This window comes from Pezoporus wallicus, unplaced genomic scaffold (genome assembly GCF_028554395.1).
Source record: "Pezoporus wallicus isolate ANWC-B61680 ecotype Strahan unplaced genomic scaffold, APGP_CSIRO_Pwel_v1 contig_7293, whole genome shotgun sequence".
Lineage (NCBI taxonomy): Eukaryota > Metazoa > Chordata > Aves > Psittaciformes > Psittacidae > Pezoporus > Pezoporus wallicus.
Window position 1 is genome coordinate 2,222,542 of NW_026637242.1, and position 15,770 is coordinate 2,238,311.

Consider the following 15,770-nt stretch of genomic DNA (forward strand, 5'->3'; position numbering starts at 1 on the left):
ACTGAAACACCCACAGACATTCGTGCTTTATTCTCCACACTTCTAGAGAAGGAATGGTTATTTCTGATGGCAGTTTGATCAGCACAGATGACTCCCACAAACAAAAAAACTTTTGCTTAGATATTAGCTATGTAGCAAAGTACATTCAAGAAGCCCTTGTATCAATTTGGCATTTTTCAAGTACCTAGCAGTTGGTCCTTTTAACACCTTTTTGCCTGCCAAGTATTACACCCAAAGTCATCTCTTCCAGTCCATAAATATACTGAGAATCCTAATTAGCAGAGATCTACTGGTTGATTCAGGTATTAATGTTAATTTCCCCAAAATTAAAGCATTATGAAAGACTTAATTTTCTATTTAGTGATATGACACCTCTTACTGATAGATTTGGGTTGTACTACTGACTGCTTAGACATTATACACCTATGAAATTTTAAAAGAATAAAATATGAATTACTGAAGCACTATCTAGAAAAAACATCACAAATGTCTAAGGATAGAAAGAGAAAGTAAAAGGCTTTAATACATTTCACTATTTTGTGCAGATAATTATTTAACAGACTACAGACAACAATGAAGAAACAAATACAAACATTTCAGCATTTCTCATTTTCTTTTCTCAAGACACTTGGACTTGTACTTTGAGCATAAGTAGCAGTTAAGTAGTTAATCCACTGATACATAACCTAAGCAGAAAATAATTATTTAGTTATACCACTAAATGGTTAATATCATTAGTGGTACAACATCTCTGTGCTGTACCACTAATACTTTCGTGGTTACTGTAGAGATAAATTTGTAATCCAGGTAACTGGAGTACAACAGTAAAACCACAAAATATCCCCAAGCAGTGTTTAAGAAATATTGCAGATAATAGCTTTAGATTAAATTAGAATTTGTTTTTGTTGCTAGCATTGCAATGACGGGCAAAATTGTCTCCAAAATTCAATGTATTAGAAGGAATATTCTTACATTTTATGATGACTAAACAAAATACATGACAAGTAGGTACCAAGAGGTAAGATTCAAAACTCTGTAACTAGAGCTTATTTTCAATGAAAGGTATTAATGAATGCAGATTTTTTTGGGGTTGGAACAGACTGACTGTTTGCTTGATACCTCCAGGAATGAACTAGTCATCCTCGTAAGGTGACTAAACCCAAGAAAGTCTTTACTGAACAGAAATAGCTTGAGCATTACAACCTACTCAAGAGCAACAGAATGCAAGTATCTTCCTATGCTTACAGCTGTATTTTAAAAGCTGGCTGAACAAAAATGAAGCTTGCATTTCGTTTGCTGGCAGAAAAAAAGAATATTCAATTCACAAGAGTGCATATAACAAAACCAAACATGCAATTACTTGTTTTGAAAACTTTTACTGCAACATAACATTGAGGTGAATAGTAATTCTGCAAAACAAAAGATGTAAACAGGATAGTAATTTTACCTGTATGCATATAGCTTCTCAGATCATTTAAGAGGGGCAAAGAAGGGTATGGTGTTTCTCAATGATCAAGACACTTTAAATTGAAATGGGTTTTCATTTGGAAAAAAGCCAACATTACTTTAATCCAGCATTAAGCAAAATACTGTGTTTCTTGCACTGCCTTAACAGACCTTAAAAGCAAAACAACTACCCATTATTTTGGCATTCATGTTTACATTTGCTCAATCTTTTAGATTTCACAAAGCTGCTATCCAGTGTTGCCACAAAATACAGATTGTAGAACCTAGTAGCACAGGATACTTCCCATACCAATACTAAGTAGAAAGGAACATGAAGCAGGGCATTACACTACATTGCTGGAACTAGTACACGGTAAGAATGAACACCTAGAAAAAGTCAACCTACAGTTTAGAGAAGGAACTAATTGTCTGCAGGAGCTGATTTTTGGTTGTATACTATTTTTCATTTTCTGCATCTGCTAATTTAAAGCAGACATGTTGCTTTCTTTGTTCTGCTGCCTATATTATCTTCTTTGCCCCTCCCCATATACCATACACCAAGCATTATGAATGTAAGCCCAAAATCCCAGACAATCGAGTGAGCAAATTTAGTGTAATGCACTGGTGTGAGATATGAAACAAGAAAGCGTCTCTCAATCTTCATCAAAGTTCTGTTGTAGGAGAAAGTTGGCAGCCAAGTTTTCATTCTTCTCACAAGCAAAATACGCCTGTATCACAAGTCCTTCAGGAAATCCTAATGCCTTTAACTGAAGAAAAGAAACACATTTAGAAAATATGTTTTGTATATTAAGCTTTTTTACATGTCTAGTATCTTGATATGCAACTTCAGCAGTTTCAACCTTCTTGAAACAAAAATTGCTGCCTCACAGGCTTTTATGAGTAAAGAATAAGAAAGTGTTGCCTCTGTGAACAGAATTCTCACTTGAGAAAGTGATTTGAATGAGTCTAGTGAAGCAACATAAAATGTACCACTTACTTCACTGACACAGTAAGTTACTAGAACAGACTTGGGTCACAGTAATGTTAGGAAGTAACAGCACACTGCATTGCTGCAGAATAAAAACTTCAAATACTGCCCATTTAAAACTATTAATTATATGACACTCAAGATTTTTAATACAAATTGCCTGAAACAAAAGTTCCCATCCTGTGGTTACCAGTACGTAGCCCAACACATTACATTAAGCCATACTTTCAATTGTTCCAACTGGACTTTCACTTTCTATAAGGCTGACTATGCAATGAAGCCATCAGAAGTAAGGTGAGAGCAATCTGTGTCTTGTAAGTCAAAGAACTACTTGATGTCTGGGACATGATAACAATTTGGAATGGGAATACTAGAGAAGAGCTTATTACTGTGCCAAGGGAAATGGGTTTAGCCTGCACTTAAAGGCATTCAGCAAATCAATTGCCAATCTTTAACCTAAAGGCAGATGCATGCAACCATTTGGAGATTTTCTTAAAATCATCACAGCACCTGCAAGACATTTTACATACATGGCAGATCAAATTTCTGTAGGAAATAATGTCCTATTACCCATTATTAACCTTTCTTAGATTTAACTTCATAATTACAAACAGCACAAATGTGTCAGCTGTAATACTAGGACACCTAAATTTTGAGGTGTGTCTTTCACGGAAAGTTGAAGAAGCATACAACCTTTGAAGAGGTTGTAGAGGCAATAGTCTACTGCATAAAATAGTTCTAACGGAAATGCAGCAGACTAGAGAGGATGATCTGTGAAGAAATACATGCACAATTTTACTAGACTAATTTTATTATTTGTCAATTTCCTAGAGATCTAGAGAACTGACACCTATACTAAAATAGTTCTTTTCCTCACATAACCTTTTGCTTTGGCACTTGAAAAATACAGTCTTTAATATACAAAAACAGTACCAAAGCACGACACTGCAATTTGTCCCAAGAAAAATCTCAGAAGCATTACCATCTATGCAAATTCGTAGTCAGTGTTACTTACACACAGTATTTATGCATGTAATATACCACCCCCAAATGTGTTTTTATAGACACATTTACCTGCATGTTTAGAAAGCTATAATTAACTAATTCTCATGGATAGACAAATAACTGGGTTAAGTAGTGATTTCAACTAATCTACTTAACTATGAGAGCTCTTACTACCCAAGTACTTTGCAAACAGTGCTCATGCAGACACACCTTTGTACCTGGAAACCTCTCACAGCACATTCTACAATAGTACTATCTAAAGCTTTTCCAAGCGAAATTACTGCCTGAGTTCCCATTCCTAAGGAAAACTGATTCAACCACCACTTATTACAGGCTGTGATCACTTAAAGGTTCTACAACTTCTCAGTAATAGATTCAAGAGATTTCAGACTCAACTGCTATAAAGCAAGAAGAAAGGTGATTTGAAACAAGACTACATCAGCTATGAAATATCAAATATAAAAAATTATGCAGATCTACTGAGTACAAACAAACTTTAAGTTAAGGCATGTCTTAAGCACATACCCTACAGCAACAGCCAAGCAACATTTCAAATAAAAAAGGCTCACCCTTTCTATAGCTTCTTTTTCCTGAGGTGTTACTTGAATGTAGTTCATGTGACCATTTCCAGCTTCTGCTAGTCCTCCAGTGCTGGCACCATCATCACTGCCAGCTAAACCTTGGCGAGACTCCAGAACTGGCTCATTCAACATATGAATAAAGTGTTCCTGGTGTTGGCTTATTTGCTGCAATGCATGGGAGAATAAAATAAATAAATATATTGAAATAAAACATGTTTAAGCCTGCCAACAGGCAAGTAAGAATATTTATTTTCAGTGAATTAAGTAGTCTAAAGAATATGGAAAAAGTTCATAAAGAAGTGATTAAATATAAGAAACTCAACTTTATGCTTCAGTTCAGGTGCAGTGACCCTTCCCTCTGCCTGATGCCCTCTGCATCTCTTCTAAAGAGACTGACACCCATTTCTAATGTCATAGAAAACACATTCTATATAGCAACAACTGCTGAAAAGCCAACAGTAGAACGTTATAGCTGTTATTAACACACTATTATTAACAAACATAACCTTTTCTTGTAAAGCTAAATCAAAACTAGCAGGATTATTTTGTTGTTTCAAGATTCACCTGCAGCAGTTGAGGGTTCTCCCTTCCAATCTGCTGTAGCAATGCCGGTAACAGAGAAGGATTTTGCTGAATAATCTGTCTCATCTGCTGGAACTGAGGCTGATTTCGTAAAAATTCAAGTGGATGTCCTGAAAAATGAATGAAACAGCTTGTGTTTTAAAGTTACAGATTCTTAATAAAATACATACCTAAACCATAACTGTTGATAGAAACAAGACATGAAAATGGGCAATACACCCCTCACTAAGCAATATAAAAGCTTGCTTCCTCACACTAACTTACTCTAGCTTTAAGAAAGAATTCTTTATACTATGGTTAAACAATTCTTCCTTTTTTCTTCACCCAGCCTTCTGCCCTTTATCTCCAGCACTTTTTACGTCTCATCTTTGAGTAACCTCATTCAGAGGCACCTACCCAGCTTACTGTTTTGTCTCTATGCCTACCAGAGCTCTCTTCCTCCTGCAATAGACCAGTTCTGTCCTTCACAAGTGAGTCTTGCCTTCCCATATATCCTATACTTAGGTACTGCCTTGAACACAGCAGTGTCTAAAGTGGCCCAAAATACTCCATTTCCCCCATTCTCTCCTTATGGATGATATCATGTATGCTTGTCACTTCTACCTGTGTGTTTGAAACTGCCTTGTATCTTGAACACCGTATCTCTGCCACACCCTAAGACAGACTTTTCCTAGTCCTTGATTATGCTCCTTTTTCATGTGTTTCCTTAAGACAATTCTCTTCAGGCACCAACCACTCTGCCCACGCGCTGCACTGCTGAGTGAGGAGTCCCAGGTCCTGGATAGGTCTCTTGGGAGCCACACCTCACAGAGTTACTGAAAGTTTAATCCTCAATATTCCAATTTCTAAGCAGTAAATGTATTAGTATAGTCAGTTGACAATGCAGTTAGCCAAAGAAGTAGGAAGCCAGAACTTAAAGTGAGAGAAAACACCATCCCCACATTTATGGTTTCACATTTAAATCCAGAATATTGAATCAAAGGAATTGTGCAAGTTCACAGCATTGTTAGAAGTTTTGTGCTTTATTCCAGATATATCCACATACAACAAGCCATTAATTCCAAGCAAGTACCAGAACTGGAATTTCCATGTTACAGCTCTTACCCAATTCACTCTGATCAGTTCAGAAGCACCAGGAACTTAAAACTCTCTGAAGAAGAGAATGCTGAAGCGCATGTTTTTCACAACCTACCAAATATAACCTTTCTTACCTCCCAATGAACTAGTAGTTGTAGGTATAGTTGCTACAGCTGCTGCCACTGCTGAAGACTGAGAGGCACCACTGCTTGCTGCTGGAGGAGGGGGTTCAGCCGCAGCCTGATTATCTCTGGGTATGCCCTAAAGCCACAGTTCACAAAATTAATCTACAATGCTGAAAGATACTTGTTTTACTGCATGATTTTTTTTTTTAATTTAAGAATAAAGCAAAACACATTAATGTTTTCACTGCAAAGACAAAGCAAGATGCTGTGATAGGTATGCGTTTACAACTGAAATAACGCTGTGAAAAGAGTAACTTTTTTGACAAGAAAAATGTAGTTTGTGTAGTGAGGTAGTAAAGTATGCACTGCATCAGTTAAAAATGCATCTTACTCTATAAACAAATACGTGCTTTGCATCCTGTTAAGATATTTGATGAGTGAAAAAGTTAAACTAAATATACTATGTTATAGTGTTATGCAAATAAAGTTACATTAGAACAGAATTGTTGTACACAATGCTAACAGTGAGGTTACAGATGCCATACAATCTGGCAAGTAATTAAAAAGGGACAGAAGAACACTGCTATTTGGACCTCTTTCCTCAACACAACAGTGTGACAAATGTCATTTACTGTATCTTAAGTGTGTAAAGGCCTGTATGTTACCAAATAGTGGCAGTTTAAAAAAGCTGACTTGCATTTTGTTTATTTTCCATTTGCAAACAAACTTTATACAGGAACTAATTGCTCAAGAGAATGAAATTGACTAATCTGAAAAAGAACAATTATAGTAAACTAGAATGTGGGTTATACAACAGAGACAGACCTTACCCCTATTGCCTTTCTCCTGCATGGGAATCCTTCAAATTTCATACCCTAACCATGCTTGCTCCTTTGTCAGTGAAGTCCTACACCAAAATTTTCCTTTCCATCCTCCTCTCTGAAGCCTAGAAATTTGGACAGGCTGGCATGGAACAGGCACCAAGAAAGACTGACTACAAGTCCTGCTGATACAGGCAAAGGAAGTTGACTGGCAAGAATGAAAAAGAGGCAGATTACAGAGCAGTAAACCTCCTGATACACACAGAATCACAGTGGCAGGAGCTATGTTAAACCCAGCCCCAAAAGGGCAAGACAATACAAGATCCTCTACCTCACAATACTCAGTTTCTATGGCATCAAAAAATTTGGTCTTTATACAGTCTTCCAGCATGTTAAATCCAGCTAAGTCTGAGAAGGAAGCAGAATTGGTATAACTATGTATTTCACCTACCTTCAAGGCGGCATCCTTCAGTTTGGGAATCATAAAACATAAGGAACAGGGTGGGAGGAAATATAGAACTTCAGTGTAACCAGACAATTAAGAGGTTTGGCAAGCCTACCATAGAAATCACTGGTACATAATGTAGATTAAAAATCCTGCTATAACAAATTCTTCACATGCTACATTCATCACCACAGCTGAACAAAAAAGACAAATACACAGCTAATATAAAGGCTGCACCTAGAAAGGGAGAAATGGATAGTGCCCCAGCCAAAACTTCGCTTCACCTGTGAGATAAGGAGCACATCAAAGTATAAAATCAACTAATCATCAAGTCTACATTTAAGCCTCTCAGAGGGATAAATGCAAGTATTCCCTGTCAGACACTTTATTACCATTATACGGCTTGGTCAGCTTGCTACACATCCTTTCCTCTGCAGAGCAGGAAGAAAATTCCATTCATAACACAATTGAGGTAACTCACTCTTATCAGTACCTTACAAAGCACTGCTTAAACACATTTTCTTATAAAATCAGTAATTTCAGGGAATGTAAGTATAATGTCAGAACGTGGACTAATCTTAGGAAATTACTGGTTGATTTCACCTATTCACAGGCATATGTTGAGACTGTGATCTGTGCCCAGATCAAACAACATATGCTTGTTTAAACCTTAAGCTTGCTCTTGAATGAAAGCACTATGGAAACTAGTCCAACCAAATTTACTTTGAAATTATTTGTCATCTTGAACAGCACTTAACTCTTAAATACAAGCTTGCAGTTGCACTCTCCAAACAAGCAACACTATGTGCAACTGTTATTTTAAAAGACTAGCGAAGTGTATGCATCTTGTTCACCAACAGAATAACGATTAATTCTGAATGTAAATATTGCTTGGACAGCAAAAGGGCCATTTTTTGTACCTTACAGTGGATTAAAAAATTGTTTATTGTTTAATTGAGCACCAGAGCAGTTTTTAGCTGACAGTGCTCTCTGCAGAGGAATAATCACATCAGGCCCAGTCAAAGAATGTAACACTGTCCTGGGTTCAGCAGTAGCAGTCATGTTTTTCCTTTGTGGTAGCTGGTGCAGTGCTGTGTTTTGAGCTGGGGTAACAAGTTACCTGACTGGGTTTAAACCACGACAAACACAATTAAAACAGAACCGTTCCAGTTGGAAAGGACCTACAGTGATCGTCTAGTCCAACTGCTTGACTGCTTCAGGCCTGCCCAAAAGTTAAAGCACGATATTAAGGGCACTGTCCAAATGCCTCAAAGATTGACAGGCATGTGGCATCAACCACCTCTCTAGGAAGCCTGTTCAGTGTTTGACCACCCTCACAGTAAAAGAAATGTTTCCTAAAAATTTCCAGACTACAAGGCTACAACCAACAGCCTGGCTGTTGAAGGAAAACCAGAATTCCTTCTTAAGGGTTAGGAAATCCTTGTGTCAAAAGGAGATCTGAATTCAAATGACTCCAAAGATCAATCTGCAGCACAGAAAAAGCAATGAGAAATTTTGAAATTGAGACCTCCTTCCATGACCACAGCTCAAGGACATAGGATTACATCTAAATCATCAGCCATGAAGCCATGAAAACTGAAGAGTTTGTAATGTGAACCATGCACAAGTGGAATCTTTCAGGTCCCATTTAAGCAACAGCTACATGTTAAGATACTCTATTGACACTTTCTTTCCAGCATTTTATAGGTACTATTGACACATTCTTTCCAGCATTTTATAGGTACTATTGACACATTCTTTCCAGCATTTTATAGGTACCTCTGATATACTGATTCTTTAAACCAGGACAGTGGTATACACTTAGAGCTCTCAACACCCTAATCCTACTCTGCATATTGTATAAAAGATCAACACTCATGATAGTTCAAAGGTAGGCAGAGAGTCAAAGAAGAGTGTCATCAACGGATGAGTATTAACTGAAGAAAAGCTGCTCTGATGCAGCAGGATGGTAAGGAACATGTTTAGACCCAGCAGATTAAGAGCAGTTTGAAAGACTTTGCAACAACAGGGTTTTTCTAGGACAATATACATCTGTCAGCTTATAGGGTCTCTTAAGAGCAAGACTGTCGCTCCCTACTCCCTCCTCCGTCAGCAAGAGGAAGAATAAGGGAAAGACACTTTCAGTAAAGGATAACATGAAACAGAAAAGGACCACCTTATGTAGCAGATGGACCCCTCTTAAACACAAAACCTAGTGAAGCAATAGAAATGAACTGTTCAGACCAGTCAGACTAAATCCATTTGGCAGACACGCCGTGCATTGAACTCCATTGCAGGGATGCTCTATTTCTATTCTGGACTTCCTGAATGGGAATAAAGTAGAGCAGGAAAATGCTAGACTGAGTGTACAAGTACTGCACATCGTACCTGACTGACAAAGGAAGTCCAGCACTTACAGGAGGCACTGGATTTATGGTATATGTACAGAGTAAATGAACAGTAAAATCAATGGTTTTAAGGCATGAAAAACAAACATCTCATATTCTAGACACTTGATATTCCAGACTAATAGCAGGTAGATGTGAGCCACTGCATCTGCCCTTAAGGCAAGACAATATATATCACCTTTTATTTGCCTTACAGCAGATGAGAACTGAACTTTTTACATTCATGTACTCAAAACATTTGTTGTCTAAAATCTGCAGATTAAAAAGTCTTGGGATCCTTAACGTAAGTAGCAAGCATGCCAGTGACTTGCAGTTGTTAAGTTTTTCTTCATCAGTTACAAAAGGGAAGTTTTATAACAGGAGCTAAAGATGACAGTTTTCTTATCAATCTACCAGAAATTCAATCCACATATATTTTGTAATAACTGGTTCAAGATATCTGGCTTCAAGAGTTTAATAAAGTTCAGATTTGAAGCAAGGAAAAAGCACATCAGTGAAAAAAATGGTATGCTAGAGAAAAAACTAAAGACTTAAAACTAAAGAAATACTGATTAAGAAACAAGTTCCCGAACAGATTCTCTGGGACACAGACAATACACCTGTCAGATTATGGTATACAATGAGAAGTAATAAAAAAAAAAATCCCCTAAACCAACAAGATTTTAATTAAAGTGAAATTTTCTACTTCTTCTCATGACAATGAAGTTTATTTCACCCTTCAAACTCTATATACCAAATGAGAAATTATTTCTTCTCCAAAACACTGCTTAAATTAAAACACCAGTTAAATCAAAAATGCTTAAAAAAAAACTTTCAAATTTTTGTTTGGAAAGTCTATTATCAGGAACACTGTGCATTACTAGTAAAAACAATGAACTGGAACTTCAAAAAAAGGCCTTTTTGACATTATAGATACTAATATAAAATTTGTGGTGAGAGCTATTGCTGTCACCAAGATGTGATGAAATCATTTCTTGGGCCAGCCACTGGCAGTTAAAACTATCACTGTAACTGGACACACTTCACATACATATCCATACAGACCAACAAAGAATAAAAGCAAAGTAGCGACAGAAGCAATTAGGGATAACTTTAGTATTTTCTGTAACACATTATAACCCTCCAAATCCAAATCTCAGACTCCCAGATACTCTGTTGTTATGCCCCTATGAACATGTATTACTCTCACTGATTGGCTAATACCCAAAACAACCAAGTAAATCACAGTCAAAATTATTCTCTAGTGAGGATAAGATAAAGTGAAAGAACAAGGTGTAGATAAAAAAGTGCTCACCATTAAAAGGTATTCCACTGCTCTGTCAGGATTGTTGAAGCTAGCCCGCAGCGCTGCAATTACTTGCTCTCGTTCATAGCCCATTGACATGATCTCAGTCACCATATTCTCATAGGACTGACCTGTTACTAGAAGTAACATGACCACCATATTAAGGGAATAAGGCAAAAAGGCAAAAAAAACTTTCAATGGATAAATTTCATTTCTACACAAATCCAAGCCACTCATTGAAGAGTAAAGAATAGCTTGTATTAAACTTGCCATGGTTCAGTTGCTTTAACCCCAAATATGTTCTGTTTTTTTTTCATTATGCATTTGATTAGAATCATAGAAGATAACAAACACAATGCAAACTTCTATTGAGAAAAGCAGCACTTGTGATACTTCTGTATTTATAATTGAAATAATATTCCCTATGATTTTATCTAAGGTCAAGGGCATCCTCAATACTGAATTCTTGATGTAATCAAGAAAAGTCTCCTGCAGTGTAAATTTGGAATTAAACTTTCTAGGCAGAAATCTGCCTTTGAAACAGTTAGCTACTGAGGTTTTTCTAAGTGCCAACTTTACATTATGCTATGCTTAGACAGATGATAAATAGTGACAACCAAGTTACAACTGTGTATTGCTTCCTGTTGCATGCTGTTGATGACCAAAGTAATTTAATCAGTTTAATATGGACCAACTCAAGTCAGGCAGAAGACTTAAAGTTAGGGTAAATGAGAACAAGTTATTTCATTTAATACATGTATATTTGACTAGGCATCCATCACATCAAATCCCCCACCTCTTACAGCATAAATGGACTAAAATTGGCCCATATCTGCAACTAACAAGAGAAAAGTGTACACACACTATGTATGATGCAACTGAAGGACAACTGATCCCTACACTAATGGTACTGAAGGGAAAATCACTCTCTCTTTTCACAACCCATTTTTCCTCTTTCTTAAAAGCAAGTACAGCAAAGGCAACAAAATTGAAAAAAAATAACTACCCTATTATAAATTTGAATTAAGTAATATCTTAAAGGTTATCTTCCCATGCAAAAACAGAAGTGTGTGTTTACAGAAGCAATAAACCAAGCCAAAATACCATGTCCTTCGTTGGATAAAGGTATTCCTCATTTCAGTGGAACCCTAATATTGACTTCAACACTAGCAAGTTAGTGGCAGGAGAGTTAAAGAATTATCAGTCACCATCAGCACAACAAATTAAAAAAAGTAGAGGAAACGAATGCCGTTAGAGCTACTCCGTTAAGATAAGTAAGTCACAATTAGCAGAACCAAGTAAAACCTCAAGTTTTATTCCCTTTGGGAGAAGGTGCTGAACTCAAGTCAACATTAACATAACCACATTGCTTGATTTTTAAAGGACGTTTCTAAGTAGTCAGTGGATGTATGACTGAGGGCAAAATACTCAATAAAAAATAATAAAACAGCCCTAGCCCAAGGATACTTGTGCATTATCTATAAATAATGGATCTATAACCCTTTACTAATTTGAGTATTACTGTTCAGTTCTCAAAATCATAGTGCTGACCTGAGTTTAAGGAACCGTAAGTTCATGTCTGCATATAGAACTATTATTTTACATCTACCTTCATTTTTTCAAAGACATTAAAAAAAAAAAATACCCTAAACTTCACTCTAAAGATAAATATTTCTGTACATACTTTCAGAGAAGCAAAAAAGCCAAGTCAATAACTGTCCCAACACAATGGTTTTGCTAAACTTACTACTCATGTCCTTTCTTAGACAGCTCTAGTTTAGTTTGTTTAGTTTGTTTTAGCTAACAAACTTATCAAGGCAAACAGCAGACAGAACACATTTTGATCTAATTACTTAGCACTTAAACCTTTCTGCAGCACTCTTACAGTATAAGCTAGGTAGAGACTAGAACAGTATGAAGTATTTGGTAAAAAAAAAAAACCATCTGCAAAAAGGTCAGCCTCTTGTGGACAGACAGCTACATAAGCCATAATTAAAAGCCAAAGAAGAAAAAGGTATTACTGTGAATTTAGGCACATGTACTTCATATACAGTCTACTTACACAAGTCATGCAAAGTAAGATGAAGAATAACAACTGAGGAATTGAACACCATCAGTGTCATGATATAGAGTCATGCCTATCTCTACATAGTGCTACTGTGGATGTGAGGACAATGCTGAACTGATTCTGCTTTTTGCTTTTGTCTTTTGAAAGAACATTTTAAAGCTGGATTAACTTTCAAATTCCAGTTCATCACACTCCCCACAGTAATTCTTGTCCCATGCTCTAAATAAAGCTTAGGCTGCTCCAGTGAAAGATACAGTTGCACAGGAACTGCAAGATGCGCAGATCCTCACGCAGCACACAAAGCCACATGAGTTTTTAGTCAGCATATCTAACTGAAAACAAAAGCAAATTTGTAGAAATCAATCCCTGCTTTTAAAGTGAAGTCAATTATCTTCAGACAATGTAACTGAGAAGCCATAGTAAGAGCAAGCCTAGGATCCTACTTAGGACAATGCTAAATAAATTTGCACAAGCAAATTCCTGTTAAGACAGTCTAAAGAAAAAGAACCATAGAGTTCATGCCTATTGTCTTTGAAATTTTTTTAGCATCTAACCCTTGCAGTATGCTTACCCAGGAAATTACACTTAATGTCTGGCTATTTTCAAACTGTTAGGGACATGTGGGTTTACTGTATCAGATACCAGTCAGAGAACTTTCACATAAAATGAATAGTGAGGTGATGCTCACACTGAAAGATTTTATTTCCTTTTTTTCTTTTTTATTCTGAGGACCATCACCTTAAACAAACTTGTTAGCCATTATTGTTAATGTGTATTTGTGATGACCAGATCTTGGCCACTAAGGTATAATGAATGCTTAACGAAGCCTGCAGCTTCTCTGATAGTAGCACTTTAAAAATGTAATGGAACTTGACTAGTTGTGTCCTATAGCATCTGTAAGCTATTTCAGCTCATCTATTTCTTCAGCCTAAAACAGTATGTCGTAACGTAAGACCTAAGCTGCAAACAGACAGACTAAACCTTGTGGCTACCACCAATGCACATAAAACATTACTGCTGCTCCTACATCACTCTGGGCTGCTTAATCACAACACCTATCTCCAATATATCAACACACCCTTACACAAAAATGTAAGTGAAATTAGTGTGTAACTCTTTGTACCGAGTTGCAGCTTAATGTTTACAGAAGTAAGATAAAGTAAAAAAAACAACACCTCCCTCTTATTTCTGTGTCTTAAAATGCTACACAAAAAAAAGCTCCCCTCTGAAAAATTTAAGTGGGAGTTGTGGGTTTGACTAGTAATTTCCTACCTACCAGAATCAGCATAAATGTGGGGCAGAACTTCCTACCTATTGTTTTTACCCTGTTTATTCCAGTGATAGACAAAGACATTTAAACTCTCAAAAGAAAAGTGAACTGACTGCAAGTACACAAAAGCATTCATTCCTCAACCCAGATAGCACTCAATTTATCTAATCTAAATGTGTTAAATGACAGTATTGTCAAAGGTGGAACATGAATAATAAAGGCAGCCATTTTATCAAACCTGCACACTGAGAAGCAAAGGTGAAAAGTATATTATTTATATCCAGTCTTCTATTCAAGCCACTTCAAACTGAAGAGAAATTAAGGCAAATTGGGGAAAAGAAGAAAACAGGAATTATAAGGATCTTCTCCTTTTACACAATAAAACTATATGAAGTACAACATTCTTCAGTAAAGAAGTTCTTGATGCTGATTCTAAGGTATCAACTTCAGGTCTTAAAGAAGAATACTTTGATTATAACTTAACAATGACAGATACAGAGGAGAATGTCAGTATCTGCTAATCCGTCATTTGTTTCTGCTGCACCAAAATAATGTCTACATTAAAAAAACACTCCACTTACCAAGTGCACTTATAGCATCCTCAAAAAGATTTGATCGAGATGTATCACCTGTTGTACTGTAAGATGAAGACAAGTGCAATGGTAATTACAAAACTTTGGAAAACTTCCTGTTTTTCAAAAAAGCAGCAGCAGCTGTAACTCTAATAGCCCCTTTTGTTTCTAAAAAAACAACAAAGCTTTCCAAAGAACTCTCTCTTATAGTGAGATCAGACTTTACAAACTTACAAACCTTCCAACTGCCCCCCAGTAGTCTGGTTCTTGCCCACCTACTCAAGGATTGGCCATTTGTTTGAACAGTTTAAAGGGTGGGAGAACAAGGTAGATTTTCAAAGCACACAGCAGTTTCACTAACTGCTTCCCCATAGTCGCTGGTTTGACCTCAATGAGGAATATAAACTGCTAATATTTGTAATTACTCCATCTCAAGTTATCAAAAGCTGTTAAAGGATTAAAGGCTCATCTCCACAAACACCAAGGAACACAAAGGCACAACCCCAGGCAGAGGAACTTCACCTAACATAGAGCCAAGGGTGCCCGTTTCCTGGCTCCTCCCAGGGCTGCCACTGAAAGCACCAGCCCCTTCGTCTCAGGGTGACACCCCGATGGTTCAACAGGAGAGGCCCTCCGGTCTCCACACAGACCAAAGGGCATTACTGCCTACAGGGTAGTGCAACGCACCATGGGGTGCCAGAAAAAAGCATTTGGCAATTGTACAAGACTTATGGGATATCATGGGGAAGAACCAAAGGCAGGTAAACAGAAGCATCAAGGCACCCTACAGATGAAAAGCATAGCTAAAGAGGAAAAAAAAAAAAAACAAAACCAAAAAACAGGGGGGTGGGAAGAAAACGGGCCACATTCACATGTAAACAGCACCTCCTGGCCATGCCCTGCACCTGACTACCAGTCCATCCTGCCTTCTAATTAAATTCCATTTCCAACTACCATAACTATTTTTCATGCTGGGGGTGTCTGTATTCTACATGCATGTGTGTGTATAGAAGTCTTAACTGCCCACAGCTGGACACTGAACAATGAGCCACAGAGCTCCACGTCTGTGAAGCCAGCAACTGCAGAGACCAGGCACT

At 37.1% G+C, this 15,770-nt stretch overlaps 1 protein-coding gene across 2 annotated transcripts in view; it reads right to left on the reverse strand.

The window, feature by feature from the left end:
- Positions 1 to 491: 491 nt before the first annotated feature.
- Positions 492 to 15,770, reverse strand: part of RAD23B (RAD23 homolog B, nucleotide excision repair protein) — a 37,039-nt gene continuing 21,760 nt past the window's right edge. For both annotated transcript variants that reach the window (XM_057404405.1, XM_057404406.1), the window contains 6 exons: positions 14,683 to 14,738; positions 10,773 to 10,900; positions 5,814 to 5,940; positions 4,585 to 4,712; positions 4,009 to 4,185; positions 492 to 2,213 (listed from right to left, as the gene is read on the reverse strand). In XM_057404405.1, coding sequence (XP_057260388.1) covers positions 2,100 to 2,213; positions 4,009 to 4,185; positions 4,585 to 4,712; positions 5,814 to 5,940; positions 10,773 to 10,900; positions 14,683 to 14,738 — 730 coding nt within the window. In that variant the 3' untranslated portion in view covers positions 492 to 2,099. The remainder of the gene's footprint in view (positions 2,214 to 4,008; positions 4,186 to 4,584; positions 4,713 to 5,813; positions 5,941 to 10,772; positions 10,901 to 14,682; positions 14,739 to 15,770) is intronic.